Source organism: Schistocerca americana, chromosome 6 (assembly GCF_021461395.2).
Source record: "Schistocerca americana isolate TAMUIC-IGC-003095 chromosome 6, iqSchAmer2.1, whole genome shotgun sequence".
In the NCBI taxonomy this organism is placed as follows: Eukaryota; Metazoa; Arthropoda; class Insecta; order Orthoptera; family Acrididae; genus Schistocerca; species Schistocerca americana.
This window is the reverse complement of record NC_060124.1, coordinates 184,956,192-184,982,393: the sequence shown is the minus strand read 5'-3', so window position 1 is coordinate 184,982,393 and position 26,202 is coordinate 184,956,192. Positions and strand designations below refer to the sequence as shown.

Below are 26,202 nucleotides of genomic sequence, written 5' to 3'. Positions count from 1 at the left end.
AAATATAACACAAAATTGACTTTGACTCTCCTCTGCCATTGCCTAGGAGTACAACATTCAAAGGTGCTGAAAAAATGGTTCAAATGGCTCTGATCACTATGGGACTTAACTTCTGAGGTCATCAGTCCCCTACAACATAGAACTAAAACTTCCTGGCAGATCAAAACTGTTTGCCCGACCGAGACTCGAACTCGAGACCTTTTGCCTTTCGCGGGCAAGGGCTCTACCATCTGAGCTACCGAAGCACGACTCACGCCCGGTCCTCACAGCTTTACTTCTGCCAGTAACTCGTCTCCTACCTCCCAAACTTTACAGAAGCTCTTCTGCGAACCTTGCAGAACTAGCACTCCTGAAAGAAAGGATAGCTCAGATGGTAGAGCACTTGCCCGCGAAAGGCAAAAGGTCCCGAGTTCGAGCCTCGGTCGGGCACACAGTTTTCATCTGCCAGGAAGTTTCATATCAGCGCACACTCCGCTGCAGAGTGAAAATCTCATTCTGGAAACATAGAACTACTTAAACCTAACAAACCTAAGGACATCACACACATCCATGCCCGAGGCAGGATTCGAACCTGCGACCGTAGCGGTCGCGCTGTTCCAGACTGTAGCGCCTAGAACCGCTCGACCACCCCGGCCGGCAAATGTGCTGAAAGTGGTGACCCTGGACACCAATACACTGGTGCACTCGTTGAATGAAGGAATTATTTACTGCTTCCAGTGTTGCCTGCTGAAGAGAATTACAAGCAAGCACGAAACGTTCCTGCATGTCCTCTGGAGTTGTTGGAATATCGCGATAGACAATGTCTTTAATGCATCCCCAAGCAAAAAAGCCCAGAGGATTTAAATCAGGAGACCTAGCAGGCCAAGTTTAACTGTTCCTCCTCGACCAATCCATCTGGCAAGATACCTTCGGTACAGAACACGACATGTACGCGAGGCATTATGTGCTGGACATCCATCGTGTTGAAACCACATAAGCATTCTGGTTCTTAGCGGCACTTCATCCAGAAGAGGAGGAACATTTCGTCTGAGGAAGTTGGCATACGCTGTGCCGTTTAGACTACCATTGATGAACTAAGGGCCAATAATTCTAGTACCAAGCATCCCACACCAGACGTTAGCTCTCCATTGACGCTGATGTTCCACTTGTCTAAGCCATCGTGGGTTGTCGCTGGTCCAATAATACATGTTCCTTGTATTTACCTGTTCTTTGTTCGAGAAGGAACATTCTTCGGTAAGTAGAACATTCGAGAAGAAGTTCAGGTTGGCGAGGATTTGCTGCTGTGCCCATTGACAGAAACGTACACGATTCTGGAAATCATTCCCGTGCAGTTCTTGATGCGGGTGTACTGGGTAAGGATGTAATCTGTGACGTTAAGAATACGATGTACACTGATTTTAGGAATGCCAGTCTCGCGTTCAAGTTGTCGTGTGCTCACATGTGGATTCATAGCAACGGAAGCGAGAGCAGTAACTTCGGCAGCTTCGCCTGTGAGAGTGCTACGACAATTGCGTTGTCGTGGGTTGAAACTTCCCGTTTCCTGAAGCGTCGCAACAAGACGAGAAAACATCCGTCGGCAAGGTGGGTTCTTGTCAGGATATCGCTCTCTGTACAGTTCCGCTGCCTGCATTTCGCCTACCTTCAACAACAATAAAATAAACGTTATGTCGATAAGGTTTGTAGGAGCGACAGCCTTTACTTATGCCCACTCTACACAACAGTATTGGAAAGGACTAAACTACTGCACAAAATGTACCCGTACATAAGAAAACAGTATTGCAATTACTGTTCTGCTAACTTACATTCCCCATAGATGAGTAGCATTTCTACTTTCTCTTCGTTGGTATACATTCTACTCAGACAACTCTTCAACTGACAATGGTTGACGGAATGACGGGTGTGCATTCTACTTATGTTTACATTTGTCCCCTGTCAACGTCAGCAGGTGGATGTGTTCCATTACCCCGAGTACCCGCACTAAGCGCTGGGAACGTCAACGTCAATTTTGTGTTATGTAATTAATAACGTTGTGTTTCAGTGAAGGTACACTGTGATACATTTTTGAATAGGTCTTTAGGAGAGGAAATGAATTACCGAATGAAAAATACAGGGTGCCATTTAAAAAAGTCATATCGCTGTTCATATTTTTGTAAAAAACAAAGCTACAACGAAGGCAATCACGCTGATTGGTGTCCCCCTGACAGCTAAAGAACATTTGCTTGAAACATTTTGTAATTTGCATCTGGAAAAAAAGTTATTTAGGGTGGTCAAGATAAATGGGACACGCTGTATACATTAGAACAAGCACATTATTAATTTATATTCCCATGGAACAAGGGAATTATATAAACTGTCTGAACATCTCACAGCAGTTATTTGGGCGGGAGATAAATTACATATTAATCGTACTATTTCGACCCCCGAATGTAATTGTATTCAGAATGAGATTTTCACTCTGCAGCGGATTGTGCGCTGATATGAAACTTACTGGCAGATTAAAACTGTGTGCCCGACCGAAACTCGAACTCGGGACCTTTGCCTTTCGCGGGCAAGTGCTCTACCATCTGAGCTACCGAAGCACGACTCACGCCCGGTCCTCACAGCTTTACTTCTGCCAGTATCTCGTCTCCTACCTTCCAAACTTTACAGAAGCTCTCCTGCGAACCTTGCACAACTAGCACTCCTGAAAGAAAGGACACTGCGGAGACATGGCTTAGCCACAGCCTGGGGGATGTTTCCAGAATGAGATTTTCACTCTGCAGCGGAGTGTGCGCTGATATGAAACTTCCTGGCAGATTAAAACTGTGTGCCCAACCGAGACTCGAACTCGGGACCTCTGTCTTTCGCGGGCAAGTGCTCTACAGGTAGTTGTATTAATATTTAGAAATGGTTGGCGAGGAGCTGAGTAAATAGTCACCCCCGGTGAGAAGCGGCAGTTCCCCCCTCGTGATGCTGGCAGACAGCCTTAACTGCTCACCCTACCGTGATCGGCCATCGTACAGCTGTTAGGCCAGGGCCGGAATTCAGCGTGCACCGCGTGCAGGCCAAGGTTCAGTCTGTCACTCGGCTTTGCTCGGTCCTCCTCGAAAGTACACGGAAGAGCGCGACATTTCATTCAGCATTAGGGTGCAGCATTTTTCGACGGGCACAGCTCACTCGAGTTCAGCAGAATCTTACTGTAAGCGCTGTTTAACACTCGCTAACCGTCCGTGGTATGAAGAACGTTCACAGGTAAAGCGGCTGTAGTCTAGCGATCTTCACAATCCTTAAAATGAATGGGAATGACAGAAGAGATGGATGAGTATTATCAGTCGGCATAAGTGACAGATATTGCTTATTTGCTACGAAACATCACAATACCAATCAGAAAGAATTTAAAGATTTAGTTGACAATGGAAAAGCAAATAATCACATCGATCGACAGACGGGATTCATTGCTCTGTACACCAAAAAGCACTTTGTACTAAATTCGAAGACATGGAGCATGTAAAGAAATGTGTGGTACGAATAGTAAAATTTATGAAGTCGTACGCATTATCCATTTCCACTTGTGACAGTGTTCAATGGAACTGAAAAAATAGTATGAAAACTTCAAATACTCACATCAAAAAAATTTTTTCATCGCCTGGGTTCCGAGAGTTCCGGAACCAGTACAGAAAATTGGAATAGAGATCAACATAAACATCATTTTCGTATTGCTCATGAAAACCACACATTGCATGTTGTACCACCATACAGCGACACCTTCACAGGTGGTGATCCAGATTGCTGTACACACCGGTCACTCTAATACCCAGTAGCACGTCCTCTTGCATTGATGGATGCCTGTATTCGTCGTGGAATACTATCCACAAGTTCATCAAGGCACTGTTGATTCAGATTGTCCCACTCCTCAACAGCGATTCGGCGTAGATTCCTCAGAGTGGTTGGTGCATAACGTCGTCCATAAACAGCTCTTTTCAATCTATCACAGGCATGTTCGATAGGGTTCATCTCTGGATAACATGCTGGCCACTCTAGTCGAGCGATGTACTTATCCTGAAAGAAGTCATTCACAATATGTGCTCGATGGAGGCGCGAATTGTCGTCCACGAAGACGAATGGCTCGCCAATACGCTGCCGATATGATTACACTATCCGTCGGAGGATGACATTGACGTATTCTACAGCCGTTACGGCGCCTTCCATGATCACCAGCGGCGTACGTCGGCCCCACACAGCGCCATCCCAAAACAGCAATGAACCTCCACCTTGCCAGCCGGTGTGGCAGAGCGGTTCTAGGCGCTTCAGTCTGGAACCGCGCGACCGTTACGGTCGGAAGTTCGAATCCCGCCTCGGGCATGGATGTGTGTGATGTCCTTAGCTTAGTTAGGTTTAAGTTGTTCTAAGTTCTAGGGGACTGATGACCTCAGATGTTAAGTCCCATAGTACTCAGAGCCATTTGAGCCAACTATCCTAGATATGGAGTGTAGCCATGTATGGAAGTGAAACATGGACGATAAATAGTTTAGACAAGAAGAGAATAGAAGCTTTCGAAATGTGGTGCTACAGAAGAATGCTGAAAATTAGATGGGTAGATCACATAACTAATGAAGAGGTACTGAATAGGATTGGGGAGAAGAGGAGTTTGTGGTACAACTTGACTAGAAGAAGGGATCGGTTGGTAGGACATGTTCTGAGGCATCAAGGGATCACCAATTTAGTATTGGAGGGTAGCGTGGAGGGTAAAAATCGTAGACGGAGACCAAGAGATGAATACACTAAGCAGATTCAGAAGGATGTAGGCTGCAGTACGTACTGGGAGATGAAGAAGCTTGCACAGGATAGGGTAGCATGGAGAGCTGCATCAAACCAGTCTCAGGACTGAAGACCACAATAACAACATCAACAACATCCTAGATATAAGAGACCACATATGAAACCAAGGACGATGGAATACAGCTACTAAGACAACTACAACTAAAACATGGCATACAAATACATTAGCGCTATTATTATCACAGGTAGACAGCAACAAGTAATGAATTACAACTGCTTCATTAGAAAAGCAAACAGCACGCATAACTTGTTCTGGTCATATCACCATCGACAGGAATGCTTACAAAAGAATGCCGTCCTAATTACGCGAGATCAGGAGACATCGTCACAGTCGACATATTTTTTGCGTCAGTGGTCAAAGCAGACGGTTTAATTCGCGAATTGGAATACCACCACGTTGTATGCGCGACACGAGGCAGAAAAATAGAGCACTATTGCTAACGCGAAATATCGTACAGTATGCCGGTGTTGTGGTGGTCTTCAGTCGGAAGTCTGCTTTGGTCCGTCTCTCCACATTAGTCTGTCCATCTCTGAACAACTACTGCAGCATGCTGACGCTGAGTATAATCAAGCCCTGGACTCCCTCTACAATTCCTCCCTCCCCCTCTCCCCTCCCCAGCGATACTTCCCCCCATTGCAAAATTGACTGTTCGTTCATGTCTTAGTACGAGTCCTATTATCTGATCCCATCTTTTACTCACGTTGTGCCATAAAGTACATTTTTCTCCAATTTTATTCAGTACCTCTATAGCACCACATTTCGCTTCAAGAGTTTCTATCTTTCTTCCTTCTTGTGGTATTTGTCGTCCACGTTTTGCTTCTGTACGAGGCTACACTTCAGACGAATACTTTCAAAAATTACTTCCAAACACTTAAATATTCTTGTGGCAACTATACCCCAAAAGCGCCGCTCTCGTGATGTGGCCTAGTACGCACAATATTTTTAGTTATGTTCGGCGAGGCCTAGCTGAATATATTTCAGCCATTCTGGCTTTATTACACTAGGATGTGCTTGAGACAGTTATGCGTTGCCGTATTTAAATGATCGTGTATTCTATACGTATGAAACTAATTATGTGATAGTTTACTATATGACACATCATGATACTCAGAAAGCTTTTATATCAAGATGTAGACTCCCCATTAGTTTTATTTGGTTTCTCCTCTTTCTGCAGATCTGAAGATGGTCACCTCTAACCGATATCGATAGTCTGAGGACAAATTTTATGGAGGAGGAAGAGGAGGAGGAGGAGATTAGTGTTTAATGTCCCATCGACATCGAGGTCGTTAGCGATGACGCGCAAGCTCGAATTAGGGAAGAGTGGAGAGGGAAATCGGCCACCCCCTTTCGAAAGAACAATTCCAGCATTTGCTTCAAGCGATTCAGGGAAATCGCGGAAAACCTAAACCAGGGTGGTCGGACACGGGGGTTTGAACCGTCGTCCTCCCGAATGCGAGTCCAGTGAGCTAATAATTGTGCTGCCCCTCTCGGTACAAGTTTTGTGTTCACTGTCTGGAGTAAAAGAAGTTCAACACTTTCTGGATCATTGTTTCTATACACGACACGATGTCGCAGCTTGTGAAATACACATTAATTTTAAAATAAAATATGTTTCTCTTTTTCGGAAAAGGTGTTCTTGCCATTACCAGTCTGCGTGTTATGTGCTCTCTGCTTCAATAAACATCAATTATTTTACTGCTCAAAAGGCAAAAGCAAAACTCAATGGTACTTTTAGCGTCTCATTTCCTAATCCAGTTCTAAAAGCTTCGCTTGATTTTATTTGACTACTCGTCATTCCCCTCGTTCTACTTTTGTTGATATCCATCTTATAACCTATTTTCAAGAAACGGTCCATTCCTTACAGGTGATCTCCCAAGTCATTTGCAGTCTGTGTCAGAATTAGTATGTTATCGGGAAGCCTTAACGTTTTTACATTGTCTCTCTGAACTTTAATTCTTTTATCTATTTCACCTTGCATTCCATCACAGCTACCTGAGTGTACTGATTGAATGAAGTGGGAGAGACTACAAACCTGTCTCCCTCCCTCCTCAACTACAACTTCGCTTTCATGTCTTTCCTCTCTTATAACTTAAGTCTGCATTCTGTATAAGTCGTAGAGCAACGTTCACTCCTTTTATTTTATTCTTGCTACCTTCACTATTTCAAGGAGTGTATTATAGTCAACTGTAACTCTAAATATGTTTGGTCTTCCTTTTGAAAACATATCTTCAATGACAAGTTGTAGGATGAATACTGCCTCGCGTGTTCCTACATTTCTCCAGAACCCAAACTGATCTTCCCTCAGATCTGGTTCTATAAGTATTTGTTATGAAAATATGTCATGTTACTATTTTGGAACCATGGCTTACCAAACTGATGGTTCTGCAACATTCGTAACCGGCTACTTTGGGATCTTGATTTTTACGTCCTCTTGAAGACCGAGGGTATTTCGCTTGTCTTGTGTATCTTGCGCACGAAGTGGAATGGTTTTTCATAACTTGCTCTCCCAAGGATGTACGTGATTCCGAGGGAATGTCGCGTACTGCAGGTACTTCGTTTCGACTTAGATCTCTTAGTCCTGTTTTAAATTCTTCTCATCTACTTCTCCTCTCATTTCGTCAGTATTCTCTTCAAGTTTGTTTCTTTTGTATGGCCATTCTATATAAAGGCTGTTAAAAGAAAGTATTCCATATTTTAGAGATGGCAAAACGGACCCAAACAAGAAAAAAAAATCAAGGAAACATTGGCTATAAAATGTATACCTAAGCGCTATGAGCAGTTGTTCATCTTCGCTACTGTGAAACACGTCTCTTCTACTGTTGTGAGCCCTTTGTTATTACGCCCTACCTACAGAATGCAGTAAAGAAACTAGAACATGTTATCTGGCACTTCTGAACAACAGAGCTTCGCGTATAATCTGCTTGCTTTAACACACGACCTGCATTTGCGAGCCATCACTAAGCGAGGTGCTCAATACGGTGTCGACTGGAGAAGACTGCTGAATAGCTGTGCAGATGGTAGCCTGCGTTCAGGATATGTTTCAGCGCACAGGACACCCGCTCAACAGTTGCTTCCATCCACCAAATCGTAACAGAAAACCGTGCGTACGATTTCCAGTATGGAATAATAGATCTACATCGTGCTGGTAAGTGCAAAGGTAAAACTACAATCTAAAAGCATTTAACAAACTTAAGAAACACAAATTGGTTACATAAGAACCAATGTATGCGCTTTACTTACCCAGAATGGTAAACAGTTTAGAGTAACAACAGTAACAGGTGTTTACTGTATGTTGTATTCATGGACAATTACTCAGGAATGTGTGCTCATTTGTTTACGGCATTCTGTAGGTCACCGAGCGAGGTGGCGCAGTGGCTAGTACAGTGGACGCGTATTCGGGAGGACGGCGGTCCAATCCTGCGTCCGCCCATCCTTTCCGTGAGTTCCCTAAATCCCTCAAGGCAAATGTCGGGATGGTTCCTTTGAAAGGGCACAGTAGACTTCCTTCCCCATCCTTCCCTACTCAGATGAGACCGAGGACCTCGCTGTCCGGTCTCCTCCCCCAAACAACCCAACCCAACCATCTGTAGGTCATTGGTAACAGCAAAGAGCTTGTAATATATACATCTACATCTACATACATACTCCGCAATCCACCATACGGTGCGTGGCGGAGGGTACCTCGTACCACAACTAGTATCTTCTCTCCCTGTTCCACTCCTAAACAGAACGAGGGAAAAATGACTGCCTATATGCCCCTGTACGAGCCCTAATCTCTCTTATCTTATCTTTGTGGTCTTTCCGCGAAATGTAACTTGGCGGCAGTAAAATTGTACTGCAGTCAGCCTCAAATGCTAGTTCTCTAAATTTCCTCAGTAGCGATTCACGAAAAGAACGCCTCCTTTCCTCTAGAGACTCCCACCCGAGATCCTGAAGCATTTCCGTAACACTCGCGTGATGATCAAACCTACCAGTAACAAATCTAGCAGCCCGCCTCTGAATTGATTCTGTGTTCTCCCTCAATCCGACCTGATAGGAATCCCAAACGCTCGAGCAGTATTCAAGAATAGGTCACATTAGTGTTTTATAAGCGGTCTCCTTTACAGATGAATCACATCTTCCCAAAATTCTACCAGTGAACCGAAGACGACTATCCACCTTCCCCACAACTGCCATTACATGCTTGTCCGACTTCATATCGCTCTGCAATGTTACACCCAAATATTTAATCGACGTTACTGTGTCATGCGCTACACTACTAATGGAGTATTCAAACGTTACAGTATTCTTTTTCCAATTCATCTGCATTAATTTACATTTATCTATATTTAGAGTTACCTGCCATTCTTTACACCAATCACAAATCCTATCCAAGTCATCTTGTATCCTCCTACAGTCACTCAACGACACCTTCCCGTACACCACAGCACCATCTGCAAACAGACGCACATTGCTATCCACCCTATCCAAAAGATCATTTATGTAGATAGAAAACAACAGCGGACCTACCACACTTCCCTGGGGCACTCCAGATGATACCCTGACCTCCGATGAACACACACTATCGAGGACAACGTACTGGGTTCTATTACTTAAGAAGTCTTCGAGCCACTCACATACTTGGGAACCAATCCCATATGCTCGTACCTTAGTTAGGAGTCTGCAGTGGGGCACCGAGTCAAACGTTTTCCGGAAGTCAAGGAATATGGCATCCGTCTGATACCCTTCATCCATGGTTCGCAAGATATCATGTGAAAAAAGGGCGAGATGCGTTTCGCAGGAGCGATGCTTTCTAAAGCCGTGCTGATGCATGGGCAGCAACTTCTCTGTCTCAAGGAAATTCATTATATTCGAACTGAGAACGTGTTCGAGAATCCTGCAACAAACCGATGGTAAGGATATTGGTCTGTAATTTTGAGGATTCGTCCTTTGTCTTGTCTTGGTCCATACAATCACCTCCCGAAATATAGAATATTCTTACTTAACACGCTGTTTCTTCTTCCGACTTTCAGCTTCCCCTCCTTTGTCCACTACTGGAGTGCCATCCGAGCTCTCGATAGCCGCACAAGTGCCTCCCTTTTCTCCAGAGGTGTGCTTAATTTTCCTGCACGCAGCGCGTCGCTTGCAGCTACTGCCTGGCCCACTGTGTGTGACAGCCGTGTCGTTGTGTGCGCAGCGGCGGACCCGTACCAGGTGCTGAACGCGGCGGGGTCGCGGCTTCTGGCGCAGGGCTCCGGCCAGATCCAGCTGTGGCAGTTCCTGCTGGAGCTGCTCGCCGACTCCAGCAACGCCGCCTGCATCGCCTGGGAGGGCAGCAACGGAGAGTTCAAGCTCACCGACCCCGACGAGGTGGCGCGCCGCTGGGGCGAGCGCAAGAGCAAGCCCAACATGAACTACGACAAGCTGAGCCGCGCGCTCAGGTCAGTCTCTCACACGCCCTGTCTCTAGAGGAGCTGAAAAGAAACACGTGTCGCAAGCGCACCGTTTCCCCACTAGGGGTCCACCAAGGTTTTGACGTTAGTGACGTTCCGAGAAGGTGTCCAAACTGCCGTGTGATGAATACTGTTTAGAAACGTTGCTGGAAATGCCGTCCGTTTACATTAATGCACTACTGGCATCGGCGGGCTAATCATTATCTAAAGCCCTAAAAAATGGTTCAGATGGCTCTGAGCACTATGGGACTTAACAGCTGAGGTCATCAGTCGCCTAGAACTTAGAACTACTTAAACTAACCCAAGGACATCACACGCATCCATGCCCGAGGAAGGATTCGAACCTGCGACCGTAGTGGTCGCGCAGTTCCAGACTGAAGCGCCTAGAACCGCTCGTCCACAGCGGCCGGCAAGTCCTAAAACATAGGATATTTCACGATTGATGGCTGCAGCTTCAATCAAACGAGCAACCAGATCTTTTGGAGTATCTGACGGTGTCTCGTACACCAAAATCTTCATTTCCCTCTACAAAAACCAGTCCTCAGGAGTGAGGTCGGGACGAGATCGTGGCCACGGTATTGGCCCACCCCTCCAAATACAGTAGTAGGGGTATGTTCTGCGACATCAACGGCAAAGTGTAGTCGAACCCCGTCGTGCTCGAACCGTGATCGTTGCTTGACCGTTAGTGCAACGTTCTGCATTTCGCACAGCGCTTCACAGAAGTAGATACGATAATTTCCTCCGACGAGCGTGTTAGACAGATACTGCTCAATCACTTGATCGTGAAAAATACCAGCCCACACATTTGTGGTCCAACTCCCAGATATATGTATTGCGGCTGTCGAACATTCCTTCGTTTCTGAACGCAGCGTCAACAGTATCAAAAAACACATTTGCGAGTCCAGGATTTTTACAGTTTGGTGTAGATACGATTGGTAGAATCCTAATGGATGGGGAAAAATCACCAGGTAATAGATTTTATACATTTTGATACTCGAACTGATGCTGGCCCGTCTCGTACAGGACTTCCCACACATTGCGGTTGGAGGTATTTAGTTCCTTGGCTATTCGCGATATCCTGGTGCTGTGATCGTTCTCAGTTCACTGTAACACAGCTACCTGAAACGGAACAGTTCGCACACTGAGAGGACTACCAGTTTCCGTCGGCCTCGCCTAAACGACTGTTCTACGAAGTCTTTAAAATGTGACATCACTTGGTAACCTCCTCCGTGAAAATCATTGAGCACAAAGGCGCCTTTCTTGCCCCCGCATAAAGCATATGCTTGTCAGCTAACTCAGTTACGGTATAATCAGTCATGAAGAACTAGTAAACATGACTGGAAACTTCCACGCTATCGCAGCATAACATAAAGAATAATGTCACTATTTATCCATGGACGTGAAAATTGCTAACAGTAACGAAAACTTACCGTTCCTAGCAGTCATATAAGATTCCAGTGTCAACATGTTGTATACGAGTCGGAGAAAATAACTTTTCAAAAAGCAGATAAAAATTCGCTTGGCGCCTTTCTAAGAGACAAATTCCATTCCTCCCGATGGCACAGTAGATCAGTTGTAGTTTAAATCCAAAGAAATAGCATTGACGACAATCGAGAGATATATACCACATAACTACTGACACACCCATGGCACACTTAAAAGGTCAGAGCACTGTTACAGAGGCAACTAAAAGAGCATGTCATATTTAAAAGAACAGAAAATCCCCAAGATTGACGAAGCTTTTCAGAAGCTCGAAATTTAGCGCGAACTTCAATGTGACATGTTTTTAATAGTTTCCACAACGAAACTCTGTCAAGAAATTGTCAGAAAGTTGAAAGATATTCTGCTCATACGTAAAGTACACCAGCGGCAAGGCACTATCAATATTTTCACTGCGCTACAGCAATTGATGACAGTGGCACTAAACCAGAGTTACAGAACACCGTTTTACGAAACTACACTCCTGGAAATTGAAATAAGAACACCGTGAATTCATTGTCCCAGGAAGGGGAAACTTTATTGACACATTCCTGGGGTCAGATACATCACATGATCACACTGACAGAACTACAGGCACATAGACACAGCCAACAGAGCATGCACAATGTCGGCACTAGTACAGTGTATATCCACCTTTCGCAGCAATGCAGGCTGCTATTCTCCCATGGAGACGATCGTAGAGATGCTGGATGTAGTCCTGTGGAACGGCTTGCCATGCCATTTCCACCTGGCGCCTCAGTTGGACCAGCGTTCGTGCTGGACGTGCAGACCGCGTGTTGACGACGCTTCATCCAGTCCCAAACATGCTCAATGGGGGACAGATCCGGAGATCTTGCTGGCCAGGGTAGTTGACTTACACCTTCTAGAGCACGTTGGGTGGCACGGGATACATGCGGACGTGCATTGTCCTGTTGGAACAGCAAGTTCCCTTGCCGGTCTAGGAATGGTAGAACGATGGGTTCGATGACGGTTTGGATGTACCGTGCACTATTCAGTGTCCCCTCGACGATCACCAGTGCTGTACGGCCAGTGTAGGAGATCGCTCCCCACACCATGATTCCGGGTGTTGGCCCTGTGTGCCTCGATCATATGCAGTCCTGATTGTGGCGCTCACCTGCACGGCGCCAAACACGCATACGACCATCATTGGCACCAAGGCAGAAGCGACTCTCATCGCTGAAGACGACACGTCTCCATTCGTCCCTCCATTCACGCCTGTCGCGACACCACTGGAGGCGGGCTGCACGATGTTGGGGCGTGAGCGGAAGACGGCCTAACGGTGTGCGGGACCGTAGCCCAGCTTCATGGAGACTGTTGCGAATGGTCCTCGCCGATACCCCAGGAGCAACAGTGTCCCTAATTTGCTGGGAAGTGGCGGTGCGGTCCCCTACGGCACTGCGTAGGATCCTACGGTCTTGGCGTGCATCCGGGCGTCGCTGCGGTCCGGTCCCAGGTCGACGGGCACGTGCACCTTCCGCCGACCACTGGCGACAACATCGATGTGCTGTGGAGACCTCACGCCCCACGTGTTGAGCAATTCGGCGGTACGTCCACCCGGCCTCCCGCATGCCCACTATACGCCCTCTCTCAAAGTCCGTCAACTGCACATACGGTTCACGTCCACGCTGTCGCGGCATGCTACCAGTGTTAAAGACTGCGATGGAGCTCCGTATGCCACGGCAAACTGGCTGACACTGATGGCGGCGGTGTACAAATGCTGCGCAGCTAGCACCATTCGACGGCCAACACCGCGGTTCCTGGTGTGTCCGCTGTGCCGTGCGTGTGATCATTGCTTGTACAGCCCTCTCGCAGTGTCCGGAGCAAGTATGGTGGGTCTGACACACCGGTGTCAATGTGTTCTTTTTTCCATTTCCAGGAGTGTATTTGACCAAACAAGAGGAAGTAAACATTCCAGAATTCAAATCTAGAACAACTTCCAGAATAAGTAACTTAGAAGTAGATATCCGCGGTGTGACGAAGCAGCTTAAATCACTAAATAAAGGCAAGGACTTCGGTCAAAATTGTATACCAGTCAACTGCACACCTTTCAAGAGTCTGCTGGTGTGACTGAGTAGCTCCATACTTAGGAATCACCTTCAACCGCTCTCTCGTAGAAAGATCTGTACCTAAAGACAGGAAAGCTGCACAAATCACACCAATAGCCAAGAAAGTAAATAGAAGTCATCCGCTAAATTACATACCATATCACTAACGTTGATTTGGAGTAGGATTTTGGATCATATACTATGTACGAACATTATAATTACGTATAGGAAAATGGTCTATTGACACACAGTCAAAACGGATATAGAAAACATCGTTCTTGTGAAACATAATTACCTCTTTATTCCTACGAAGTGCTGCGTGCTACTGACAAGGGATTTCAAATTCATTCCGCATTTCTGTATTTCCAGAAGGTTTTCGGCAACGTACCTCACAAGTGGCCTATAATCAAATTGCGTGCTTGTGGAATATCGTCTCAGTTATACGACTAGATTCATTATTTCCTTTCAGAGAAGTCAGAGTTCGTAGTAACTGACGGAAAGTCATCGAGTAAAACAGAACTGGATTGTGGCGTTACCCAACGTAGTGTTATAGGCCCTCTGGTGTTCCTTATCTATAACGATTTAGGTGACAGTCTGAGCGGCCGTCTTACGTTGTTTGCAGATGACGCTGTCGTTTACCTCCTAGTAAAGTCACCAGAAGATCAAAACCAATTACAATATAAGATTTGTGTATGGTGCGAAAATTGCCAATTGGCCCTAAAATTATGAAAAGCGTGACGTCATCCACCCGAGTACTAAAAAGAATTCTTTAATCTTCGGTTACACGGTAATAAGTTTAATCTAAAGGCTGTAAGTTCGACTAAATGGCTAGAAGTTACAGTTATGAAGAACTTAAATTGAAAGAAACCTAGAAAATGTTGTGGGAAAGGCGAACCAAAGACTGCGTTTTATTGGCAGAACACTTCTAAGATGCAACAGATCTACTAAAGAGACTGCCTACACTACGCTTGTCCGTCCTCTTTTGGGGTGCTGCTGCACAGTGTGGAGTTCTTACTAGATAGAGTTAACGGAGTACATTGAGAAACTTCAAAGAAGGGCAGCACATTTTGTATTATCGAGAAGTATGGGAGAGAGCGCCACAGACATTATACAGGATCTGAGATGGACATCATTAAAATAATGGCGTTTCTCGCTGCGGCGGGATCTTCTCAGGACATTTCAGTCGTCAGCTTTCTCCGCCGAATGCAAAATTATTTTGTTGACGCCGACCTACATAGGGCAAAACTATCATCGTAATAAATTAAGGGAAATCAGATCTCTCACGGAAACACGTAGGCATTCGTGTATTTGGCGCACTGCTCGAGAGTGGAATTATAGAGAATTACTGTGAAGGTTACGTGTCAGGCACGTAATTACGAATTGCACAGTAATCATGCAGATGAAGAGATGAACAATAGTCTGAGGGAAGCTCAACGTCAAATCCTTGAAGGTCCCTAGCGGGGAAACGTTAGACCTGTGACCTTTTGTGGATTTGGTGTTTGTTTGTAGCTCCTCTAATAACTCTACAAATTTGTTTGCTGAAAAGAGAGAAGGCGAGTCCTCAGACTTTGCCATTAACTTGTCACGAGGTTGTTTCACACGATCATACTTATCCTCACCCAGTGCGCCTTTTAAATCAGTGGCACCCCAGTGCACGGAAAAGCCCGGGAATGGTTTATTCACTTGTATTGATTTTTAAAAAAATCATTATTTCTTTGCCAAATAATACCTCACTGACGATTCTTATTAACTTGCTTACGTTAGTCATCAGTCACGTACGGTGAGTGCTCCTGTACTCTTTCAATGCACTATCCTTCAGACATTGGATGACTAATACAAATGCAGAGTTTTACAGGTGAGTGACTTTAAAATCATTTGCACTCGCTTTTAGCTTTTCGAGCTGCGGTGGTTGGCATGTCAATAGCCTCTCGCCAACTCAAATATTCAGTGTATTTTTTGCAGGAACTATCACAAAGCTCGTAAAATTTCGCAAAAATCATATTTCAGAACCACCAAGAGTTTCTGATGAAAAAAAATCCTTATATACATAGGTTTTAATAAGACATTAAATTATTTACTGCACCGTGTGTGGGAACGTCGGTACTAGGTCTCCAAATAAAATAAAAAATTTCCTCCGTCACTTTTCTCAATTGTAAAATTCGGTGTTCAGCCCACAGTACATGAATACTGTACTCAGTTAATCCTCCAGCACTGATCAACGTCTTACAATCAAATAATATAGTTGTGCTGTTAAGTTCATTGACATGCATCCTATTTGATTTTAAGTCGTTGAGCACGGCATGTACGTCTTAACTTCAAGAATTACGGCACTGCTTTTTAATTTGTACCCATGGTGACACGGGGACAAAACCTCCATAAGGCTGGCACTTTTTTCCTTGTTACGTTTGGGATGGTTGTGCCCGTATCCACTGTCTTGTGCGAAACTCTTACTAGGAACACCATCGTGTACTGATGTCTGGAATATAACTTGCTGTAAGCAAAACAATTTTTATTGCTTCCAGAATTAACTTTCGCTCTACAGCGGAGTGTGCGCTCATTTGAGACATCCTGGCAGGTGCCATCTGTGTGTCGGGACCTTTGCCATTCCTGGACAAGTGCTCTACCGACAGGGCAATCCAATTCAAGTCCAAGGTTCGAGTCCCGTTCCGGTACACAGTTCTAATCTCAAATCAACGCGTATTCCACTGAAGAGAAAAAACTTCGCCATCTTGACTATCGCGTTTTTTTTTTTTTTTAACTTTGCTGTAAGCATCGTCTTACATTTACCCCATTCAAAGAAAGCTCCCTTTCATTACATCAGTTGTAAATGTTGTCAAAGTGTTTCTGCAACTCCTTGCGACTGTCCAACGACGGTACCTTCCTGCACACAACAGTATCGTCAGCGAACGGTCGCACTGTAATGCTCATCCTACGTGTTTAAGTCGTTTATGTACACTGAAAACGTTACATCCCATCTTACGCTTTCTTGGGGTACTGGCGAAACTAGAAATGTTTCTGTGCAATAGTCCAGTATAGCTCTCTGGATGGTATTAATCTTTCATTCCTCGAGCAATCTACATACTTGCTAAGACACTCAGTATGATTATATCCTGGACGATGCGGTACGGTGTGTTACACCTTTCGGAAATATAGCCCTTCACTTCATCTACTGTTTGCAAGATGTTGTGTATAAATGTAGTAAGCTGCATTTGACAGGAGTTCGTTTCCCTGAAGCCTCGATCTGAATTTAACCAAATATATAAAATATAATACCTCAAAATACGCAATTGTTGGTTGGCACTTTCTTCCGCGACCCTTCCAGTCAGAAGGCAGGAAGATTAGGGTTTAATATACCATCGACATAGGGTCATTAGGTTCAAATGGTTCAAATGGCTCTGAGCACTATGGGACTTAACATCTGAGGTCATCAGTCCCCTAGAACTTAGAAGTACTTAAACCTAACTAACCTAAGGACATCACACACATCAACGCCCGAGGCAGGATTCGAACCTGCGACCGTAGCAGTCGCGCGGTTCCGGACTGCAGCGCCTAGAACCGCATGGCCACGGAGGTCGGCGGGGTCATTAGGAACAGAGAACAAATTCAGATTGTTTTTAAGGATGGGAAAGGATTTCGGCCTTGCCTTTTTCAAAGGAACCATCCTGACATTTATCTGGAGCGATTTAGGGACATCACTGAGAACCTAAATCAGGTTGTTCGGACAGGGATTTCAACCGTCGTCCTCTCGAATGTTAGTCCATCGCGCCACCTCGGTCGGTCCTTTCAATTGGAGGTAGCTGTGTTTTGGAGGAAGAGCGAATGGACTAAACTGGCGTGCCACGTGACTGAGACCTCGGGGGTCAGAGGTTGCACAGGCCCGTCGGTTGTCTCGGAAGTGCTCCGCGGGTTTCGCCTACTTTACGGAGGTTGCCGCATATGACGGACGCGCTTGCGCCTGCGCGGCAGGCAGCCTGTAGTGCGCGGACGTGAGGTGGGCAGGCGATGCGCCGCCGCTGCCCCCCTCAGCGCATGCGCGAAGGCACAGCGATGGCGGCTCGCCCCCTTCTTCTTGTGCATCTTCACAGCGAAAACTTTTCTTACCCCTTCACGGCATGTACTGAGCAAGGCTAAACAGCTGCAAAAAAGTGTTAGGTACGAGGACCTTCAGATAAAATACTTCGAAACCCCAACAGAGTTCTATGTCGCCTAAGATTAAGCGGTCATTAACAAAAATATATTTAATGGTGGCTTCAGATGCAACAGGTACAGCGCAACAGTTTCGCTTAGTCACCTAGTGAACAAAATAGTAGTGTACGGAATACCAGACCAACGTTGTGACTGGACTGAAGAGTTTCTAGCAAACAGAACACGGCACGTCGTTCTGGACGGAGAGTAGTCTCCAGACGTAAATGTATCTTCAGGTGCAAGCCGAGGGAGTGTTATAGGACTATTACTTTTCACAATACATATAAATGATCTAGCAGATAACGTCGGAAATTCCATGAGGTTTCTCGAGGATAATGTTGTTGTATAAAGATAAGTCGTAAAGCTATAAAATTGTAACGAAATGCAGGAAGACCTGCAGAGATTGATTCTTGGTACAGTTAGTAGAAATTGACCCTCTGCTTAAACAAATGTGACACAACTTTGAAATACAGAAAGATCTTTATCGGACAATTCTTTAATCGCGCAACGACGATTGCAAGACAATCACAGGAAGCAATTAGATCCGTAAAATATCTAGGAGTGTGCGATTTAAAGTGAAACGACGACAAAAAATTAGTCGCGGTAAGGCAGATGTCGTACTGAGATTAACCGGTAGAAACATTAGGAAAAGTAGTTCAACCACAAAGTAGGTAGTTTACAAAAGCCTCGTTCGACTTATGATCAATATTGCTCGGCAGTCTGGGATCCGTACCAGATAGCATCGATAGAGGAAACAGAAAAGATCCACAGAAGAGCAGTGCGTTTCATCTAGTAAGCGCAAAAGCGTCACGGGGATGCTAGACCAACTCCGGTGGCATATGCAACGACAGAGGTATTTTGCATCACGATGTGATTTACTGTTAAAGTTACGAGGGCATATGTTCCTACAAGAGTCAACCAGTATATTGTTTCCTTCTACGTGTGTCTCGCGGAAAGACCGTGAGGCTAAAATCAGAGACTCGCACCCGCTCAGAGGCCTACCAACAATGGTTTTCCCGTCAGTCATTCACGACTGGATCAGGGAAAGTCGAAGTAACGGTTTTAAAGAAAGTACCCTCCGCCACAGTAAGGTGGCTTGCGGAGTACAGCTGTAGATGTAGATGAATGAAAAGACAGCACGAATTACAACTGCATCTACATTTACGAGAAGGCTTCAAAAAGTAAGTTACTCCTTATTATAGTAACTTTTATTGAATGTCGCACTACACTTAAAGCGACGCAGATACGTGATACCATTTTTAAGCATAATCATCAAGTCCTTGGAAACAGTGGTCGAAACGCTCCACCAATCCTTTGATTCCTCGACGGCAGAAATCGGCACCTCGGTGACAGAGCCTTTCGAGAACCGCTGTGTGAACATCCCCGACATTGGAAAACCTCTCTCCCTCAGATGTGCTTTCAACTTGACAAAAAGATGTAAATCGCACGATCCGAGATCTGGACTTCCCTATCAGCATTAGCTATGCATGTGCGGCCTCGATCAAGTTGTTGGAACCGTTTCAATATGGATGGATGCGACACTGAATTTGGTCCACGTGGCGGCAGATTTTCGCAGTGAATCTGTAAGAAATTTAGGTGTTTTGCCCTCAAGAATCCTACTGCTCTGCATACTTCATCTTTGGATTACCTTTCCAGTTGCCGCACCATTCCAATCGGACCCTGTGACGCCCTGTCGTAAACCCGGAACGTGTACTCTCTTGTGACAATGCCCCACTCATAACGGGCAATGGTCTTATTTTGCGAAGTCCCTATGTACAACATTCTCCGCAAGCCACGGTACAGTGCTAATTAGACGCCACTTTGCCTCACTGATAGTCGTTGCTGCTGCATTGGAAACAGGAGCGAAGGAGAAATGATTGTCTGTACGCCTCTATGTAAGCCTGATTTCCCTTATTTTAACGTTACCGTTCTTACGTGAGATCAGGTTGGAGGCAGCAGAAACCTTCTGCCGCGCATGTAAGTTCTCTAAACTTCCGGATTAATGTTTCGCCAAAAAATAGCCTCCACTCCCAGAATTCCCATCTAAACTCCTGGAAAATTTCCACAACACTCTCGTACTAATCTAAACGGCCCTTAACAAATCTAGCAGAACGCTGTTACTTGATTCGGTATCTTCTTTTAATTCGACTGGTTGGGGACCCCTAACGGTGGGGCAGCACTCAAGAAAGGATCTTCCTTTACATGTGCGCTACACGTCCCCAGAACTTTACAAGTGTACCGTAGTCAGCCACTCTCCTTTTTTACAACTGTCCTTAGTCAACCACACTCCTTTTTTACACCTGTGCATAATTCCATGTTTCATTTCACGTCGTTTCGCAGTCTTACCTCTACATAAGAGGGTTGGAACTTTAATAGTGGCAACTATTTATTTACAGCTCGTAAAAAATAGAAACGTGTTTCAAAGTTTTACTGACCTTCAGAGTAGTCACCAGCATTGTGTATAACCCGTTGCCAGCGATGTAGAAATCGTAGGATACTCTTAGAAGTGCCAGTTGTGTTGACAGTTCGAGCGGTGCGGTCTGTTGCCCGACGAATTTGTAGGAGTTCTGAAGCGAATGCCGTGAAGTGTTTTCTTCAGTTTAGAAATCGAGATGAACTCACGAAGCCTTAAGTCAGGGAAGTGCAGTAGGTGGTATAGCACTTAACAGCCCCATCAGTCAAAAAAATCAGTAACAGCTTGCACTGTACGTGCTTGAGCATTGTCCTGAGAAATGATGGTCAGGTCCTGCAGAAAGTGTCATCACTTCTATCTCTATGCTGTTCATTTTTGGAACACAACCTACGACCACCAGCTTAGAGACAGAAGTGATGACACTTTCTGCAGGACTTGACCATCGTTTTGTAGGACAATGCTCACGCACGTACAGTGCAAGCTGTTACCGATTTCTATGACTGATGGGGCTGCTAAGTGCCATACCAGCTACTGCACTCCCATGACTTAAGCCTTCTTGAGTTCAACTCGATTTCTAAACTGAAGGAAACACTTCGCGGCATTCGCTTCAGAACTGCTACAAATTCGTCGGGCAATAGACCGCGCTGCTCGAGCTGTCAACGCAACTGGCACTGCTAAGAGTATCCTACGACTTCCACATCGCTGGCAACGGGCTATACGCAATGCTGGTAACTACACTGAAGGTCAGTAAAACTTTGAAACACGTATCTATTTTGCACGAGCTGTAAATAAATAGTTGACACTATTAAAGTTCCAACCCTCGTATTTAACTGATCTGACAGAGTCAAGTAATCTACAATTAATACTCTGTTTGAACATTACGGGAATGTTTATTCTACTCATCAGCGTCAACTTACATTTATCTACATTTAAAATAAGCTGTAATTCATTGCTTCGTGATACATCTATACTCCTTAGTCCCTCAACGAAGACGCTTTCACATGCTTATCACCGTCCCCAAAAACAATCTATGATCGCTGCCCATCCTACCGAAGATGGTTTATGTACTTGACTACAGGCCATCTTAAATGATTTGTAAAAATATTTAAAGGGTATACCGCAAAGAACGCAACTTTCGAAACTCCCGCAATTTCTGTTCTAGTAAGTTGGCAGCTCTGAACTTTGCGCGGTTTTCATCTGTTTTCATTGTTGTTAGCAATGGAGCGCATTATAACGGAACAGCGTGTGTCATAGCGAAAACTTATTATAAATGTGGTGAATGTTGTGCAGAGACTGTTCGCAAACTCTGTGGAATGTTTGATCAACGTAACGCACCGAATAAGTCAACTACGACAAGACTGATCCCTACATTTGAAAAAATCGGATCGGTTGTCAACATTAAACACTCGGGGCGTCCTCGTGTTAGTCGTTCTAGGGAAATCATCGCCATCGTGAATTGATAATGTTGCTGCAAGTCTGGTGAAATCTATTCGCTGAAGTTCTCACCAACTGTATATTTGCATAACAAGCAAGTAACGAATTCTCAAAGGAAATCTGCATCTTTGGGCCTATGAAATCCAACTAACCCAACAACTGAAGCCAAAAGGTCAAGAAAAGTGTCGGTAATTTGTCCACTGGGTACTTGCGAAACAAAGAGCGGACAACAGCCTCATCAAGAAAGTAAAGTTCACTGATGAGGCGCATTTTCTGTTGAATGTCTTGGTGAAAAGGCAAAATTACAGGATTTAGGACACAGAGAACCTTCTAATAATTATGGAGGAGTCATTACATCCATAAAGTGTGACTGCATGGTGTGACTTTGGGCTGAGGGGGTAACTGGGACGTACTTCTTCGTAGATGGCGCCGCAAATGTATTAACGGTGGTCGACGAACGATACCGGAGCATACTAACAGAGTTTTTGTGGTCTGAACTGGATCGTGTGAATACTGAAGATGTTTGGTTTCAACAGGATGGCGTAAATCTATCACACGTCGGTTGCAGCAAAAGAGTTGTTTCGAAAAAGGTTCTCTGGCAGTGTGGTTTCTCTCAACGGTGACATGAACTGATCTGGTGATTTGACATCACGTGATTACTCTCCGTGAAGGGTATTTTGAAATATCGTGTGTACGTCAACAAACCACCATCACTTCCAGAGCTCGAAGCCGAGGTTCAGCGTGAAATTTCAGGACTAGAGGTGCAAATATTCCGAAACATTATGGAAAATTTCATCGAAAGAATGAGAACGTACCTGCAGAGTTATGCAGAGCTTTTGAGGAATATCATACTCGATACACAATTACAGCTAGCATACACTGCAATAGTATGTAGATTACTTAATTTCATCAATAAATTTGTTTGTTACTATGACTCAAAATTTGGGTTCTTTATGGAACATCCCTGGCATCGCTTTTGATAGAAGTCAAGTGAAATTTTCTCGACTTAACGGTAAAAAGGCTCCTTTATTATGTTTGAAAATGAACGTATTTTTTTACGTTGGCCTCTTTACTGTCAATGCACTTTGTTCAACTTTTTTTCCTGTGATTGGAGTCTTAATGTGAAGAGTGATTTTGTAAGGTGAGGACTAAGGCTGCCTTATGCACATATTCCTATATTGATGAATTCAGACGTCAACAAAACAAAACAAAAAAAAATGGTTCAAATGGCTCTGAGCACTATGGGACTTAACATCTATGGTCATCAGTCCCCTAGAACTTAGAATTACTTAAACCTAACTAACCTAAGGACATCACACAACACTCAGTCATCGCGAGGCAGAGAAAATCCCTGACCCCGCCGGGAATCGAACCCGGGGAACCGCGTCAACAGAAAGCAATGAATCTCCTGTGAACTTACAGCGTCTTCCAGTAATAAATTTCTTTAGGTGTGGGAATAGGTGGAAATCAGAAGGTACAAAATCTGGAGTCTTGAACAGGGAGGGAATAGTTCCAATAATTCCTTTGACAATGACACAGCCGACATCAAGCCCCTCGTTATACTGAGCAATTTTACGCCCTGTCTCTAATGACTCGACCCCGTTTTCGAGGGCACATTAAACTCTAAAGCTTCCTTCTCTTTGGATATCAGATAGACATCGTAACCTTTCGCTGTTCCGAAGATAACGTATTTTGTCAAGCACAGCCCTCACCATATGCCAGTAGACTTGGGTAGTATTCGCCATTTCTGTCTTGTTTCTGACTCTTTTACGCTCTTTCTTTCTCGTCATTTTCTTATTTCTGTGAACCAGGCTGATGTTGCCTACTTTTTGCAGGAACAAAGAAATACTTTTTTTGTTAACCTGTACTCTTTCCTTTGGCAGAGAAGTTAAAAAAAAGTCTTTCCCTACAATCTTTTCTTCGTCATAATGTTGTTTTTCTTTCAGTTGAAATTCTGAGACCAGTAGTGGTAGTTATTTTCTCTAATACATGAAAATCACTAGTTTGCTTTTGTTCTACAATATTACTTTTACTGTATTAACTGGTTTTCGGCCTACAAGGCCATATTCAGACATGTCTCTAACATTTAAGTAGTTGCTTCTGTTAGACGTGCTGAGAGTATTGCAAAGCCATCTGCAAATGCTGCGAAATTGATTTTACTTCCATTCAGTTTCCTCTGTGGCATTGTTGATTCCATTTTGTTTCTTTTCTTTTGAGCTCCTAATTCATGATTCTAACACTTTTTTCTAAAAACAGTTCTACAGCTACGATTCTTTCTTCTCATCCCCTTGTGTTACATTAGCTATTATTTCAAACGGTGAGATACAGTATTTCGCCCATAAATTTCACTTTAGCTATTGTATTTGTTCAAGTGTCACGAAGTATGTTTGCTAATTTAGATTTTTTTATACGTCTGCTATTGTTTGAAGCTTTGCAGATCGATCAATAACAATAATCTCCCACACCACTGCAGCCATATCTTTTCCTACATATTGACAACTTCACCTTTCGCGAAGTGTGTCCATTGGCTCCATTACTCTGGTTTGATTGGAGTTTTGTGCCCGGTTAAAAGCGCTATATCCATTTCCCCTCCGCAGTAACGGATTTACGTTCAAAATACGAAGGGTTCTTTTTAAAACGGCCTAATCACATCTGAGAAGTTCAACTGCTTCTTTGTTTTTGATCATCCTTAGACAATTGCGATATTCATCCGTCATGAAACTTTCTCTCTGTTAATCCTGCATGTAAAATATCCCGCACTCTTTCCTCCCACACGTCATCAGCTATTTCAATCCCTGATTATCCAATACCGTGTTGTATATCTTCACGACTTTTTTACCTCTGGTCGCAGTTCAGAACGTCCTGGACGCGGGTCATCTTCAACAGAAGCACGGCCATGATGAATTCAGCTATCCATTTCTTAACTGTCGAAAATGAATGAGCAGGCTTCACATCAACAGTCGTGGGATATAGATGTTTTTCTGTTGTGGATAAACCAATCAAAACAAAGAATTTTATGTGGAAGCAGTGTTCCAGTTAATCATTTAAACAGAAACATACAACACGACTGCGTTAAACAGCCGTGTAGATAAATCTATTCCTTAGGGTTAGTTGGCACTAGACACTCATTATTGATCAATACATATCAATTCAACGAAGTAAAATTTCATCGACATCAACGTTATCGCTTTACCGGTAAAGAGGAGGAATATCTACGAAGTGTAAATGAACATTCAGATGCACAGAACAGAATTTTTGTCTCCTACAGACATTGCCTCCGAAGTCACATGACTGTGTCAAACCTAAGTTTTGCCCGTAAGCCTCCTGCAAATCTGGAATGTCATTACTTCATTCGTGCATACAGATCCTGAGTTGGAATCGTAGGCAAGTCAATAATTTGCATTCGGTATGTGGCATGAACTTGCATTACATCTTGAAGAGATAAATGTAAAGTTAATTCGTTTGTCTGCGACGTGTTTTACGGTTGAGATGTCGTTTTTTGTGATATAGGAATATAGGATGTTTTTTTAGATTTTGTACAGCACTTTATCAACTGTGTAGTATCAGGTTTAATGGATTATACTGCGTCGACATTGGGAAATGTCCTGAGGAACTTCGAAGTTGGAGCTATGATTTTCAGAACTATCTGTACTGGGTTAGGAATCTGAATGGGATTAGGAGAAATTATTTTATAGTCTTTAGTCCTTTTTAAAAACGTGCTATAAATAAATGCTAAATGTAAGAGATACACAACACTCTGAAGGCTTAGAGAAATGTAATTATTCTCACACTAAAAAATTAAGACCCTGTCGGTAGGTAAAGAAATTTTAAAGAAATCGAAGTTTTTCAAATTTCATATATAACTTTATTGCTATGCTCTCCATTTTCTCAAATGGAATGTATCTTGCACTGGAGTAAACGAATCTATCATGTTACGTTTATTTTTGTGCTGTATTTAATGGTCTACACTTATGTCAGTAATTAAGCGTCGAAAATTTAACCTATGGTATTCATTCTACATATTCGTTATATCTGATAATTTCTGATAGCGATCGATAACTTATTACATATGTAACATGAAACACCGAAAACCCTTCAAACATCAACTTGAATGTGATGGGCAGTTAATTACCTAAGGTTATGCCACGATTCAGCCGACATTCCTGCCAGTTCGCAATACTCGCATTGTTAATTATACTGATAAATTAAATTGATGGATTCTACCTACTTAGTTATTTAACTGTCCCCCGTCTGGCGGCCGGGTGGGGTTGCCGAACTGTTCGAGGCGCTACAGTCTGGAATCGCGCGACCGCTACGGTCGCAGGTTCGAATCCTGCCTTGGGCATGGATGTGTGTGATGTTATTAGGTTGGTT

The 26,202-nt window shown here is 44.1% G+C and overlaps 1 protein-coding gene across 1 annotated transcript in view; it reads left to right on the top strand.

The window, feature by feature from the left end:
* The window catches only part of LOC124620040 (transcriptional regulator ERG homolog), an 89,381-nt gene that overhangs the window by 29,394 nt on the left and 33,785 nt on the right, over positions 1-26,202 (top strand). Inside the window, exon 2 of the mRNA XM_047146706.1 lies at positions 9,996-10,239. Coding sequence (XP_047002662.1) covers positions 9,996-10,239 — 244 coding nt within the window. The remainder of the gene's footprint in view (positions 1-9,995; positions 10,240-26,202) is intronic.